Genomic DNA, 16,646 nt, shown 5'->3' with positions numbered 1-16,646 from the left:
CATAGGGCTGCAGGGCCATGTGTTTATATACAGTTGTACTAAACATCTATGCTGCCCGCGACCATCGTGATTTAAAATAAGGGGCGGAATTGATTAGCATTAATTAAATGAAGTAAAAAATGTTAAGAGGCCCAGGACCGGCGGGACCTGAACCATTTTTGTTTAATAAAATCTTGAATTGTCGCGCGAGACGAGTCTGTGTAGAAAATTTCAGCTCGTTAGGCTTCGTAGATCCGAGGATATTAGGCGTCAAAGATTTGAACGAATAAAAACAGACAACGGGGCATGTTCAATAAAAGTGTACAACAAAAAAAGGGGTCTTGCCAGTGGCTGGGGTGACGCTAATGGGCAAGGCGGGGGGGGGGGGACATTGTGGGGGACGTTTCACAAACCTAAGTGGAGGAGAGAGACCTTGAAGGGCAACGCGATCGCAACGTCGGGCGTAATGAGAAGGGATATTTGGCAATGGGAAGTAATGGTAAGGAGGATTCCATAGGCCGCATTTTTCCCCACTTACGACAGTTTGGAGCCCCTGTGGTGCACCAGGTGCACTCATGGATTGTGCGTGCCCGAGAACAGAATCCCGTCAACTCAATCAATTAACTCGATTAACTGCGGGGCCCGTTCGACTCGGCACTCAATAAATTAACGACGGGCACAGCTAACTGACCCAGGATGACCAGAGGCATGAAGAAGCAAAGTAACAAATGTCAGATCCTCCAGCCGATTAAATCTCATCAACATGGAGTGTGATGTATTCATATCTGTCAACCGCTTATCAGTGCCTACATTATTACACACAAATTCATACCTTATTGGGCACCCCATGACCTTATAATTCTCAACATTTATCCTACAAAGTACCATCACAAGGGAGAAACACAATGTTTTACTCAATTTCCATGTACAAGAATATGGGTAAACCGTATGAGTTGACAGGTATGTGTATTGCAAATAAATGTATAAAAGTCCATCTGCTGTCTGTATAAAGGTCACACCATAGGTCATGTAAATTTTGCTGTGGTGCCCAATGCATTAGCCATCCGAATACAACTCTTTGAAAAAAATAAAACACTTTTTTATTTATATTCTCTACAAAGACACAAATTATTTCTATGCAGTTAAAATCTACGTTGTTTTTAGCTATAGGAAGAAAACCATGCAGAAAAGAGGAAGAAATTTACGAAAAATAAGAATAGGTTTTACCCTTTCTGGCAATAAAATAGGCGTTAAGATGTTCAAACAATAGATACCTTTTTCAAGGAAACAAATCTGAATTAACCACACAATTGTGTAGTGAACATACACACAAACAGGTTTTGATAATATACAGTGAGTGAAAAAAAGTATTTGATCCCCTGCTGATTTTGTACGTTTGCCCACTGACAAAGAAATGATCAGTCTATAATTTTAATGGTAAGTTTATTTGAACAGTGAGAGACAGAATAACAACAAAAAAATCCAGAAAAACGCATGTCAAAAATGTTATAAATTGATTGGCATTTTAATGAGGGAAATAAGTATTTGACCCCCTCTCAATCAGAAAGATTTCTGGCTCCCAGGTGTCTTTTATACAGGTAACGAGCTGAGATTAGGAGCACACTCTTAAAGGGAGTGCTCCTAATCTCAGCTTGTTACCTGTATAAAAGACACCTGTCCACAGAAGCAATCAATCAATCAGATTCCAAACTCTCCACCATGGCCAAAACCAAAGAGCTCACCGAAGGATGTCAGGGACAAGATTGTAGACCTACACAAGGCTGGAATGGGCTACAAGACCATTGCCAAGCAGCTTGGTGAGAAGGTGACAACAGTTGGTGCGATTATTCGCAAATGGAAGAAACACAAAAGAACTGTCAATCTCCCTTGGCCTGGGGCTCCATGCAAGATCTCACCTCGTGGAGTTGCAATGATCATGAGAACGGTGAGGAATCAGCCCAGAACTACACGGGAGGATCTTGTCAATGATCTCAAGGCAGCTGGAACCATATTCACCAAGAAAACAATTGGTAACACACTACGCCGTGAAGGACTGAAATCATGCAGCACCCGCAAGGTCCCCCTGCTCAAGAAAGCACATACACATGCCCGTCTGAAGTTTACCAATGAACATCTGAATGATTCAGAAGACAACTGGGTGAAAGCATCAACTCAACTCGCCGTGTTTGGAAGAGAAGAAATGCTGCCTATGACCCCAAGAACACCATTCCCACCGTCACACATGGAGGTGGAAACATTATGCTTTGGCGGTGTTTTTCTGCTAAGGAGACAGGACAACTTCACCGCATCAAAGGGACGATGGACGGGGCCATGTATTGTCAAATCTTGGGTGAGAACCTTCTTCCCTCAGCCAGGGCATTGAAAATGGGTCGTGGATGGGTATTCCAGCATGACAGTGACCCAAAACACACGGCCAAGGCAACAAAGGAGTGGCTCAAGAAGAAGCACATTAAGGTCCTGGAGTGGCCTAGCCAGTCTCCAGACCTTAATCCCATAGAAAATCTGTGGAGGGAGCTGAAGATTCGAGTTGCCAAACGTCAGCCTCGAAACCTTAATGGCTTGGAGAAGATCTGCAAAGAGGAGTGGGACAAAATCCCTCCTGAGATGTGTGCAAACCTGGTGGCCAACTACAAGAAACGTCTGACCTCTGTGATTGCCAACAAGGGTTTTGCCACCAAGTACTAAGTCATGTTTTGCAGAGGTGTCAAATACTTATTTCCCTAATTAAAATGCAAATCAATTTATAACATTTTTGACATGCGTTTTTCTGGATTTTTTTGTTGTTATTCTGTCTCTCACTGTTCCAAAAAACCTACCATTAAAATTATAGACTGATCATTTCTTTGTCAGTGGGCAAACGTACAAAATCAGCAGAGGATCAAATACTTTTTTCCCTCACTGTATGCATTGTCTGTTTCATTGCCAAAAGGGTAAAACCTATTCTTATTTTTCATACTTTGATACTGGCAAAAAGGTCCCATGATAAGAAGAAAATTTCCAGGGCAAGGTTATGTAAGGTAAGCAGACAGACTCCCATCAGCAATTATCACACACAGAGGCTACGGTTGGCATGGGAAACTAGATTTACCTTCTCAGAACAGTAGTTTTCAATCATCTGAGTGACCTTGGGGTGAGAAGGGTTGATGGTTGTGTCCTGCAGAACCACATCCTGAATGTAAAACTGCCGAACGGTCTTCAGCGGGATCTTTTGAAGGTTCATGCGCTTCCCGTGCACGTGAAGGATGCCCACGTGCCTTTAAAAGACACAACAGCATCATTCGCACCTTCGATTAGCACGGTCGGCTACGTGCGGTGCGAAAGAAGTTCAACATACATAGACTCACAGACACCCATAGACTCACACAGAGACCCATAGTTTGTTGTCCTTCGCCCGCACCTCCGATTAGCATGGTTGGCTATGTATGGTGCGAAAAAAGTTCAACATACGGACGTATTGACGGTACACCGGTGCAGCATAAAACACCAGAGTCCTCATAAAACAGTCTATAATCACAATTTGAACTGACATTCGTCTTCCAACTGCTTCGACATCACGATAACTGATTTTGATGCACCACCTCACAAGATTTTCTGAGCGGGGTTGCGAATGGTGAGAAAATAAAATAATTGTAAGTGTTCTAATAATTATTCATACTGCGCACCGGTGTACCGCCAATACGTTCATACATTAAGCATCACAAATATTACTTATTATTATCATAGACCAACGACTCTTTTAAGCACTTTTGCCTTGAGCTATATTAAAAGGCTAATGGTGATGTGCTATGGGTAGCCGTGGTTGGGTGATGGGGCTCTCTCCCTATGGGGACATGTGTGCGTCTGTGCGCATCTGTTCGTGTGCGCGTGTCTGTGACAAACCCGGCGACCCGGGATCGATTCCCACTCACGACCGGCAACACCAGCGACAACCCAAACCGGTTTTGACCCTCACCTAGGTCGACTCAATTGAGTACCTGGTGCCACGTGTAAACATTGCCATGGAGGAGACAAGGCCAGCCGGGCGTGGTGCTGGCCACCCACCCCCTCGTGCGCTGTGGGCAGCCTTCGCAGGTGCCGCTTTCTAACGGCACTTACCCCCCAACAGTCTAAGGCTGTACGGGGGACATTTGTTTTTGTTGTGCACGCGTCCGCCGAACGCCGCTCACTTGGCAACTGCTTCGCCGGGAGAGAGGGAGGTCACGACGCTGCTGCCGGGCTGCGTGACGTAGAACAAGCGCTGCTCGTTGCGCATGGGCTTGATGAGGCACTCGTGCTCGTGGCCCCACACCACCAGGTCCAGGAAGCTATAGAGGAAGTGCTCCGGGATGTAGTTGGTGGCGCTGTGCTTTGACCTGTGTGTATGTGCGTGCGTGCGTGGGTAAAGCGGGTGGGTAGCGGTTAGCGCGCTGCGCTATGAACCTCTTGACTCGAGTTCGATTACCGCTCACGCCCAACGCCAGTGGCGATTATCTAAACTGGTTTCTGTGCCTCCCCTACGTCGAATCAGCCTCAAATGAGTACCTGGTGTGGTGTGGTGTAAATGGTGCCACTGGCGAGGTAAAGGCGGTCGGGAGCATGGTGCTGGCCACCCACTCCTTCATGTTCCGTGCCGGCCTTCATAGGTACTCGCTAACAGCACTTGCCCCAACAGGCTGAACTTTGTCTTTGGAGCGGTGGCATCGTGGTCAGCGCACTGGAATCACACCTTAGTGAGCAGTTTGTCAACTTGAAATATCTAGGCGTTATCCAGGACTCGAAAATGTCTTTGAAGACCCTTATTGACCACATGACCAACAAGATAACAAAACTAAATTGGATTCCTATACAGAATCAAACGCTGTGATGTACAGATAAAATTGTGGGTACAACTTCGGTGTTTACCACCTTTCATTAAAAGACACCTGCATTCCGTGCATTTACGGATGGACAGAGTGGACTCTGAAATACGGTGGTGTTGGCCAGCACACACATAAAAGGGTGCAAGATTACACATTGTGCATGCATAAAAATCTGCACAACTCACACTAATGGATCCTTTCCCACAAAGCTATGGTGACAAAATTAATGCATGGGTCACGATGACATCCCAGAGCTTCGGTTCCTGGAACCCTATTAGCCACTTTCTGGCAGGGCAATCATTTCTCCTCAACGCAGGAATTTAGTTTCTTTGTGTCATCATTTGTGACACATTTCTATTCACGTACGGCTGGATTAATAGCAACTCATAAGTCAATGTCCTGATTAGTTTAGACAGGACATTGCTTCAATTAATTGGTGGTGGATTGATTAATTTCATCCAGTTAATTTTCATAGTTTGCAGTGGTTCACAATTAGTGAGATCTCAAACTGACCCACAGACTCACAAAGAGACCCACAGACTCACATGGAGACCCACAGACTCATACATTTCGCAATGGTTCACAACTAGTGAGATTTCAAACTGACCCACAGACTCACATGGAGACCCACAGACTCATATAGAGACCCAAAGACTCACATGGAGACCCACAGACTCATACATTTCGCAATGGTTCACAACTAGTGAGATTTCAAACTGACCCACAGACTCACATGGAGACCCACAGACTCATATAGAGACCCAAAGACTCACATGGAGACCCACAGACTCACACGGAGACCCAAAGACTCACAGAGTTCCCAATGGTGCACAACTATACTCTTTGGTTCTATTCGGTAAAGTCACGTAGGTAAAAAAAATAAAACAACAAAAATCACGACGTTTCGGCCACAACACAAGCGGCCTTCATCAGGTGAAGGGACCAGCCTGTCTCGAAGACTGCGCTGGAGTGAAACAGAGCCAAGCTCAGACTGCGACCTTTAAGCTGTGTGAGAGGGATTAAGGTGCCTTGACAAAGGAATTAGCGTAAATATTAGCATTTGATTGGCGGACTTAGCATGATGAAAGGTGTAGCACACGGCAGTGCACCTTTAAGCTGTGTGAGAGGGATTAAGGTGCCTTGACAAAGGAATTAGCGTAAAAATTAGCATTTGATTGGCGGACTTATCATGATGAGGTGTAGCACAGTGATCGGCACCGGCAGTGCACCAGCCTGTGCCGCGAAAGTGTGGGGTACCCCTACTTGAAAAAATATACTGTACCAATGAAAATTAGTTTAATGTTTAGTTCGATTTAGAACATCTTTCCAATGGTTGCTTAATTTGAAACCATCTTCTCGGTTGAAATTGTGTCTGTGTTTGTAGATCTGAATTGCCTCAAGAACAAATCTCTGATAAAAACCTGTGGGTTTGCAAAGAACCTTGGTATCGGAAAAATTTATATCGTGATCACCCACAGCGTTGTAACAGTGATCAGCCACGGCAGAAGAATTCGTTCTGCCGTGTTTCAAATCTGATTTGTGCTCACGAATTCGGTCAGAGACATGTCGCTTCGTCTCCCCGATATAGCAATCACCGCAGGTACAACTCAATTTGTAAACCCCGGGGTACTGTAAGTCAGGAATGACATCCTTCACGGATGGGATCAGATCACGAATTTTATGTACTGTATTGAACCGGACCTGGATCTTGTGTTTGTTAAGAATTTTGGAAATCTTTTTAGTAACGCCTGCTCTATATGGTAGTGTGATGGTTTTGACCGGAGTATCAAGTGGTTGTTTCTGTATGGAGGGAGAAAGAGCTTGGCGGATGGTACGGTCAGAGTATCCATTCCTTTTGAGGGCAGGTGTACATGTTTTAATTCACTGGTCAGGTGGTGTTGGTCCGAAATGCAATGAGCCCTATGATATAAAGTTTTGATGAGAGAATTCTTTTGGGCTGGGTGGTGGTGGGAATCAGGCTTCAAGTAGGAATCTGTGTGGGTGGGTTTCCTGTAGACAGAATGCCCCAATGAGCCATCAGGTCTCCTCTCAAACAGAACATCCAAGAATGGTAGCTTGCCATTTTTCTCCACTTCCATGGTGAATTTGATGGCGGGATGTCTGGAATTGATGTGGTGTAGGAAAAGGTTCAGAGCTGGGAGGCCATGTGGCCAAATAAGGAAAGTGTCATTCACATATCTCTTCCACAGGGAAGGTCTGAGGGTGGAAGTCTGACTGTAGTCTGAGCTTGGCTCTGTTTCACTCCAGCGCAGTCTTCGAGACAGGCTGGTCTCTTCACCTGATGAAGGCCGCTTGTGTTGTGGCCAAAACGTCGTGATTTTTGTTGTTTTATTTTTTTTTACCTACGTGACTTTACCAAATAGAACCAAAGAGTATGGATCCTTGCAGTCACGAAAGCTTAAAATCTAGAAAGGTGCACAACTAGTTAGTCTCAAAGAGACCCACAGACTCATAGAGACCCACAGACTCACACAGAAACTCACAGACTCACATAGAGACCCATAGACTCGCAGAGAGACCCACTGACTGACAGAATTCGCAGAGGTTCATAATTAGTGAGTCCTCACAGAGAGACACACATACTCGCATAGAGTCCCACAGACTCGCATAGAGTTCATAGTCATACAATACCGTGTGATTTCACACGGAGACCCATGCACTCCAGGCTTTCCAAGAATTCCCACTAGTAAAGGTAGTGGGCGGATTGGCCGTGAGTTTGTGAGATAAATTAGAACATCCGACTCGCTAATCTCAGGAAATGTGATTTGCTTTGGATGAGTGCTGAGAATTCAAACCAAAATCTTAGCAGTATTGAAGTACTCCTCTGGCGTTGACATTGTTCACCGTCAGAACGCTTGTCTGTTGTCTCATTAGTTATACATGCATAACTCACCAGAATTCTTTCTGATAACGTGACAAATATAAATATAGAAAGTAACGTCGTGCAACATTTATTGCCAAAAATATGAGATTTTTCCAAGTCACATTTGAGCGATCCAAGTTTAATTAAAGAACTTATTAAAAAATGGCAACAACAATAATTCCAGGTTATTTGTCAATCCCACGGCTGCAAGGTGTACGTGCTTCCACCAATGTTGTGCTTCGAGGGTGGTCTAGCGGGGGCTCCACAGTTGTTATGGGAGAGAAAAGGCCCACAAGTCAGCTCAACAAGGTTGTCTCGTCTGGCTTATGGCGGTGCCAATTTTTGAAGTACGCCTCTCGGGTTTTTGGACATCTTTCTCGAGGACTTTTCCAGTGTCCTCTCTCGTCCAGGGGCTTGGGTTGCCAGCGCGCGGCACCGTCCACATACGTGAACCTGCGGGAGGATGTTGCCGGAATGCCTGCCGGCGTAGAGATGGAACAGCGCCGGGGCAAGAGCAGATCCCTGCGGGAGTCAGCTCTTGCCGGGAGTCGGCTATTCAATCTCCGTGGGCCGCTGGCCGCTTCATCGAAATGGATGCGGTGAATTATCGCGGGCTCGGCACGTCGGCGACAAGTCGGACTGTCGGGCGGCAAAGGCACAGTCCGTCGCAAGCTGTAGCGGCACACCCTTCCGCTATGCGAGATCATCTGCCGAAGAGAGGCCATCGAACGCTGCCGCTGTTTTGGGACGACGTTCAAAGCCTGTCTTCAATGTCGCTTGCTCGTGGCCATTTCGTCCGTTCCTGTACCCGGCTTGTTCCTTGGGGACTATATCCTCAAACGTAAGCTTCAGCCTTTGCGAAGAGACTAACTTCTCGAGTGGTAATAATAATATATAAATGCGCTCGGATGAGTTCGGGATAACTATACAGCACAACTGCAACCACCTACGCGGAAATAGAGAAATTCCACCACTGGATGGATTAAAGCCATCTTAAGAGATGAGAATTTGCTCGCACATGGAGAAGCCGTCAATTTTCTTTAATCCCTGTATTAAAGGAAAAAAAAAATGTCAAAGTCATTTTCTGCTGAGCATTGAGGTGGTGCTCGTCTCCTGCTTCCAGCTCTGAGCCAGTGGAGAAAATTCTATATTCCTATGATGCGGGATTAGTCTATCAATAGGGCAAACAATAGTGATTCCACCACAAAAGTGGCACTTGTTAATTAACTACAGAGGGACGGACAATGGGGCTGAGTAAAAACACCCGAACAGAATTTGAACTAGCGATTTTTCCGTTTGCGAGACGCTGACTCAATCGCAAGCCACCAGGTTCGATATACCACTCACATTAAAACCCAGGAATTCTGAGTTGTGATATCACTTGGCCACCTCTAAAGGTGTAGCTTTATATGTACATAAACAAAATTACCACATGTCAACAACAAAACACCCCCAGAAGATAATGTGTACTTGGGACAGCCACTGAATGTGCAATGGAATCGAAAATCGTTTCAACAAATGTGCAGACAAAAGCAAATTCGAGTCAATTTGGAGCACTGAACAAAAAGCAACAGATAAAATTGTCACAAAAAAAGTTTGTAATTAGCTGTGACACTGTCAGTGCTACCAAAGAACATGAGATAAAAGATCAAGAGTGCACAGAGGAGCATCAGAATCAGAATGTTCATATATACTGGAGAAATACGATGAGTTATAAAGCTCTTTTTTCACAGATGTCCAGTAGGGATGGGTCAGAAAGTTACAACAACAAACAATACAAAAAAGATAGGAGTGAAAAGTATAGGAAAGTTAAGCAAATCACACAAAAAAAATATTTCACCAGGTAAGGCCCACTGAGCTATTAGCTTCTTTTTTAGAAGCGACCTGGCCACAAATGGAGGCTCAACGAAGTGGCTTATCGTGTGGACATTCATAGCAGCCAAACAATCGAAACATGGAGAGGTGCATCCTCGGAAATACATTGATAGAGACAGAAAGAGAAAGGCATGCATTAGGGAACAGTCGCAAATTGGGAGGCATAATTCAATAAGGAAAAGTGAGCGTGCTTTGGCAGGGCCACGTGGTGGCTAGAAGGGATGAGGGCTGATGGTCAGGAATTAGTGAAGTGAGCGGCAGCCAAGGGAACAGAATACGTCCGAGAGAGCGTGTCCACCAGGGAGACGGAGCAATGAAATCAGATAATGTGCGCAGGTGTCGGATGGACTAGTTGGATTGCAGGATTGTGAGAGGTGGCAACGGCTTAGGGAGGCCTTCACCGAGAAAGTAGATCGACCGTGACTGATGAAGATGACGATTTAAAAAACAAAGACGTGCATCACTGCTGGGTGTTTATTCAACCATTCGTAAAATTATGTCCTAACTGCAGGTTTAATTGATTTAGCCTTTACAAAAAATGATCCAAATATTTGCTTCCACTGGACCAGCGCCGGTAATGACATTTTGGCTAAAAACGTGACTCATCAATGTGTGCCTCTCCAATGGTAATCGGCACCTGTGCTTGTTTGCAGATAAAAAGCAATGGACCTAATGCAATCTACTTTTTTGCCTGAATAGGTGACCCAGCCGGTTCTTAGCCTCATGCCTGCTAGTACGCCACTGGCAAGTGCAAAGGCGAGCAGACAATTGATCAACGTGATCATTTGCTTTTCCAAAAAATATATAAATAAAAATAAACGACTGCTCATCACGTGCGTATATGAATATATGTTAAACTCCTTTAGTACCGTAGGCAGCCAACCATGCTAATCGGAGGTTCGAGTGAAGGACAACAAACTAAACACAAAAAGCAGTTCTGAAAAAATTAGATGGGCAGATTCTTGGCGCAGTGTGCTAACCGCCACGCCACCGCTCCCCACGCTGAAACACCCATGCAGAAAACATATTTCACAAAGACGAGAGTTTTAACATTTTAAGGAGATTATTAGAAATGTACTTCTATCCTTCTTTGAAAATGTGAACATTAAAGCAACGGGTAAAATGTAAGGGTGATGGAGTGTGATTGGAAGATGACACAGTTATTATTTTTCCATATATTTGATTAGATTTCTTTGCATTTTCATCATAAAAACATTTAGGATAGAGAGTTTCAGCCGTGAAATAATGAATGTAACGTTTCAATAAGGAACTAAAAGTTATTTTCATCAAGTGGACGGAGAGCGTCTTCAAATCCAGACTCCTTCCAGGTTATTAAACACGTGGTTTTATCTTCTTCATAAATTGAAAATTTCAAGACGCAAGCGACAGTAGTGCGATTGTGGCCAAACAACCCAAACTACGGACCACATAATGGACCACCGTAGTCTGTGCTCCTTCAACAGAGTAGCAAAAACTACGCAAAAACTCTATGTTAAACCCTCTCGCCCTGGCTAGCAGACCTCAACATTGGCATTTAGCTCCTGAACAGATTGCCATCAAAGACGACAGAAATGAGCGTTAGCTTAGGGGTTGTACTACTACTTGCGAAGGTCTTCAGGGTTGTGCTGCATACAGCTCTCCGCTGCATTTACCACGCCCTGAGAACCTCGCCAGGAACTGATTTCAGCGTCTGAGGGAAGAGGCAAATTGTCGGGACATTAAGCCAAATAACAATAGGTGGAACCCAAATCCACATTGGAGAGCCATTAGCTTAGGGTTGCTGAGAATTGATGTGTCGTATTTTGTACCTGAAAACTTAACCAGGAAATGAGTTCAGCTGCTGATGGAAGCAGCAAATTGTCGGGACATCAAGCCAAATAACAATACGTAGTACCCAAATCCACATTGGAGAGCCATTCGCTCAGGATTGTTGAGAATTCATTTATCGTTATTTTCTAAAATATAAAACAGACGTTGTTTTCTTCTTGTACCTTAGAGGCAAAAAGTTTGGGGGTGCATCTCACAATCCAGTTGTGTAAAGCTTTATTGACATCAGGCAGGCGTTTTGGGGGTGCGTCGTAATTTCAAGAGCATCTTAAAGTCTGGAGAACAAGGCATATAATTTAGATATTGATTACAGTGAGGGAAAAAAAGTATTTGATCCCCTGCTGATTTTGTACGTTTGCCCACTGACAAAGAAATGATCAGTCTATAATTTTAATGGTAGGTTTATTTGAACAGTGAGAGACAGAATAACAACAAGAAAATCCAGAAAAACGCATGTCAAAAATGTTATAAATTCATTTGCATCTTAATGAGGGAAATAAGTATTTGACCCCCTCTCAAAAAGAAAGATTTCTGGCTCCCAGGTGTCTTTTATACAGGTAACGAGCTGAGATTAGGAGCACACTCTTAAAGGGAGTGCTCCTAATCTCAGCTTGTTACCTGTATAAAAGACACCTGTCCACAGAAGCAATCAATCAATCAGATTCCAAACTCTCCACCATGGCCAAGACCAAAGAGCTCTCCTAGGATGTCAGGGACAAGATTGTAGACCTACACAAGGCTGGAATGGGCTACAAGACCATTGCCAAGCAGCTTGGTGAGAAGGTGACAACAGTTGGTGCGATTATTCGCAAATGGAAGAAACACAAAAGAACTGTCAATCTCCCTTGGCCTGGGGCTCCATGCAAGATCTCACCTCGTGGAGTTGCAATGATCATGAGAACGGTGAGGAATCAGCCCAGAACTACACGGGAGGATCTTGTCAATGATCTCAAGGCAGCTGGGACCATAGTCACCAAGAAAACAATTGGTAACACACTACTGAAATCATGCAGCGCCCGCAAGGTCCCCCTGCTCAAGAAAGCATGCCCGTCTGAAGTTTGTCAATGAACATCTGAATGATTCAGAGGGCAACTGGGTGAAAGTGTTGTGGTCAGATGAGACCAAAATTGAGCTCTTTGGCATCAACTCAACTCGCCGTGTTTGGAGGAGGAGGAATGCTGCCTATGACCCCAAGAACACCATCCCCACCGTCAAACATGGAGGTGGAAACATTATGCTTTGGGGGTGTTTTTCTGCTAAGGGGACAGGACAACTTCACCGCATCAAAGGGACGATGGACGGGGCCATGTACCGTCAAATCTTGGGTGAGAACCTCCTTCCCTCAGCCAGCGCATTGAAAATGAGTCGTGGATGGGTATTCCAGCATGACAATGACCCAAAACACACGGCCAAGGCAACAATGGAGTGGCTCAAGAAGAAGCACATTAAGGTCCTGGAGTGGCCTAGCCTGTCTCCAGACCATAATCCCATAGAAAATCTGTGGAGGGAGCTGAAGGTTCGAGTTGCTACACGTCAGCCTCGAAACCTTAATGACTTGGAGAAGATCTGCAAAGAGGAGTGGGACAAAATCCCTCCTGAGATGTGTGCAAACCTGGTGGCCAACTACAAGAAACGTCTGACCTCTGTGATTGCCAACAAGGGTTTTGCCACCAAGTACTAAGTCATGTTTTGCAGAAGGGTCAAATACTTATTTACCTCATTAAAATGCAAATCAATTTATAACATTTTTGACATACATTTTTCTGGATTTTTGCTGTTGTTATTCTGTCTCTCACTGTTCAAATAAACCTACCATTAAAATTATAGACTGATTATTTCTTTGTCAGTGGGTAAACGTACAAAATCAGCAGGGGATCAAATACTTTTTTTCCCTCACTGTATATGTTACCGCATCATACGCGTTGGCTACATGTCTCTAGACGAGTGGAAATTCATATCACGTTGCTCGCATTTGAGGCCTTAACGAGGCCGAGAGCCACTTGACGGGGCCGGGGAAGCCGGGGGGGCCGACGGAGCCGGGGGGGGGGGGGGACGACGGAGCCGGGTGGGGGGGGCCGACGGAGCTGGGGGGGGGGGCGACGGAGCCAGGGGGAGGCCGACGGAGCTGGGGGGGGCGACGGAGCCGGGGGGGCCGTCAGAGCTGGGGGGGGGCGACGGAGCTGGGGGGGGCGACGGAGCCGGGGGGGGGGGGGCCGACGGCGCGAGCAGAGGGAGCCGACACTGACTTTCTCATACATCATACACTGACTCACTCACACCATGCACTGACTCACTCACACATCATGCACTGACTCGCTCATCATGCGCTTACTCACTCACACATCATGCACTCGCACAACCACTGACCCATTCACTCATCGTACACAGGTTCACTCATCGTGCGCTGACTCGCTCACACATCATACACTCACTCAACATGCGCAGACTAACAGATAGTGCGCTGACTCGCACATCATGCACTCACTCACACTGCTGCTGACTCACTCACACATCATACACTGGGAGTGTCGTGCTACCAGCTATGGCTGCAGGTTTTGTCGTACGTGTTATGTATATCGTTTATTGTAAAATTTAAAATCACAGTTCCTATGATTACTGTTGTCACATTGTTTTTGTAGCTTTATTTTGGTCTGGTTGTGGTGTAATAGTTTTCTGCAATGTAGATTCATATTTCCTACCTACAAACTAGCCCGTTTTTTTTATCGGACACTCTGCTTCCCTTCACTGGCAAGACCACCTCAGCAGTACTTAACTCAACCCAATTGGTTTCGATGGTCAAGGCCATTGTACTGTCTTCTGACGATATACTCGTCAGCTTTGATGTGGTCTCTGTTTACCAAGGTCCCAGTACCTGACACCATAACAATAATTGAAGACTTGGTCCAACATGGACTGAACCCTGATGTCCCTGCGCTGGTTAGGGACTGCCTCACCAACACTTACTTTACCTGGAATGGCACCTTCTACAAACAAAATGAGGGTACCCCTATGGGCTCCCCCTTGTCACCAGTGATAGCCAATGTTTTCATGGAGAAATTTGAATCAGATGCCATCCAGACATCCACCCTTCGCCCTTCCCTATGGAAGAGATATGTGGATGACACTTTCGTCATTTGGCCACATGGCCTCCCAGCATTGAACCATTTCCTAGGCCACTTTAATTCCAGACACCCATCCATCAAATTCATCATGGAAGTGGAGAAAGATGGCAAGCTGCCATTCTTGGATGTTCTGTTTGAGAGGAGGACTGATGGCTCTTTGGGACATTCTGTTTACAGGAAGTCCACCCGCACAGACTCCTACTTGAAGCCTGATTCCCACCATCACCCGACTCAAAAGAACTCTCTCATCAAAACATTATACCATAGGGCTCATTGCATTTCTGACCAACACCACCTGGCCAGTGAATTAAAACATGTACATCTGGCCCTCAAGATGAACGGATACTCTGACCGTACCATCCGCCAAGCTGTTTCTCCCACCATACAGAAACAACCACCTGATACTCCGATCAAAATCATCACGTTACCATACATTGCAGGGGTTACTAAAAAGATTTCCAAAATTCTAAACAAACACAAGATCCAGGTCCGGTTCAATATAGTACACAAAATCCGTGATCTGATCCCATCCGTAAAGGATGTCATTCCTGACTTACAGTACCCCAGTGTTTACAAATTGAGTTGTACCTGCGGTGACTGCTATATCGGGGAGACGAAACGACATATTTCTGACCGAATCCGCGAGCACAAATCAGATTTGAAACACGGCAGAACGAATTCTTCGGCCGTGGCTGATCATTGTTTCAACACAGCGGGTTCTCATGACATTGTTTTGTCTGATACCAAAGTTCTCTGCAAACCTCCCGGTTATTACCAAAGATTTGTCCATTAAGCCATCCAGATAGACAAACATAGACACAATTTCAACCGAGAGGATGGTTTTAAATTGAGCAACCATTGGAAAGATGTTATAAACCAAGACAAACTTTAGCTGCCTTATAATTGTACAGTCATTGCCATTGCTTTCAGTGGGTTGTATGTACACGTGCATCTCTCCCCCCGAACCCCCTGCAGCATAACAAAAGGCGGCTTAACTCAGCCCTCCCCCCCACCCACATCCCTTCTTGGCTCCTCCCCCCCCCTTAACCTGTATATAATCTCGGGTGTCTCAGAGCTCTTCACTTGATACAGATATTCTGTTGTGACTGTTCCACCTGAAGATGGAAGCTTGTGTTGCCTCCGAAACATCGTGATTTAATTTAGTTGTTTTCTTTTATTTAATTTTACCTACGTGACTTTACCGAAAAAACCAAAGAGTATGAATCCTTGCAGTCACGAAAGCTTCAAATCTAGAATCAAATCTAGAATTAGATTCATATTTTGTTTGTTGCGGTTGCACCCGACTTAAGAGCCGCATGGCTCACAGGGCTATACCTAATAAATGAAAACTTGAAAATGAAAAAACTTGATTTTCGGTAGCTAATTCAATCGTAAGGGTCCCTTCGTGGTCTTTAAGATATACCGATGGTGCCCTTTAACGCACGAACCTCGATCTCGGCTGTGCTCCTGGGGTGATTGGGCGTTTACTGCAGTGCCCTCTCCCCAGTTGTGGAACTTCCGACTGGAGTTCACAAGAACTCACAAACAACCCGAACAAGACCCAGAGGTATAAGATCTCTGGCTTCCATCTTCAACGAAGCTTCTGGGGCCAAAACCCCTCAGCCATATTCGCACACAAATATTCCATATGATGCACAAAATATTCCATTTGCGGAACAGACTTTGGAACAAATAACGACTCGATGCTCGGTTCAAACACGAAGGAGGGAGGCGAATCATCACAGAGATACACTCCGCTATTCCTGACGCCATTGTCTGAATCAACCATCTCAATGTAAAATTATAGTTGTTGCTCTATTTCCACTGCTCGAGCACTTTCAGATGCGTTTCTGCGGCCGTCTGGAACGCTCTTTCTTCGGATATTAGGAAGCCACTGGAGCTATGTACTTTTAGATCAAGATTGAATACTGATTTATTTAAAACTGCTTTTTGTGTTTAGTTTGTTGTCCTTCCCCTGCAACCTCCGGTTAGCATGGTTGGGTACGTACAGTGCGAAAGAAGTTCAACATACGTACGTGCAAGATTTTTCACGAAGTCAATATTGCACACTCACACAAATCCCCCCCCCCCGCCCCCCCC

General features: G+C 45.2%; 1 protein-coding gene across 1 annotated transcript in view; it reads right to left on the bottom strand.

Moving 5' to 3' along the window:
• Positions 1 to 16,646, bottom strand: part of MRE11 (MRE11 double strand break repair nuclease) — a 92,816-nt gene that overhangs the window by 48,111 nt on the left and 28,059 nt on the right. Inside the window, exons 7-8 of the mRNA XM_032977795.2 lie at positions 4,167 to 4,352; positions 3,089 to 3,254 (exon numbers count right to left, since the gene is read on the bottom strand). Coding sequence (XP_032833686.1) covers positions 3,089 to 3,254; positions 4,167 to 4,352 — 352 coding nt within the window. The remainder of the gene's footprint in view (positions 1 to 3,088; positions 3,255 to 4,166; positions 4,353 to 16,646) is intronic.

This window comes from Petromyzon marinus, chromosome 64 (genome assembly GCF_048934315.1).
Source record: "Petromyzon marinus isolate PM22_M1 ecotype Great Lakes invasive population chromosome 64, UKy_Petmar_22M1.pri1.0, whole genome shotgun sequence".
NCBI classification, from domain to species: domain Eukaryota; kingdom Metazoa; phylum Chordata; class Hyperoartia; order Petromyzontiformes; family Petromyzontidae; genus Petromyzon; species Petromyzon marinus.
This window is presented reverse-complemented; position numbering and strand designations above follow the sequence as displayed.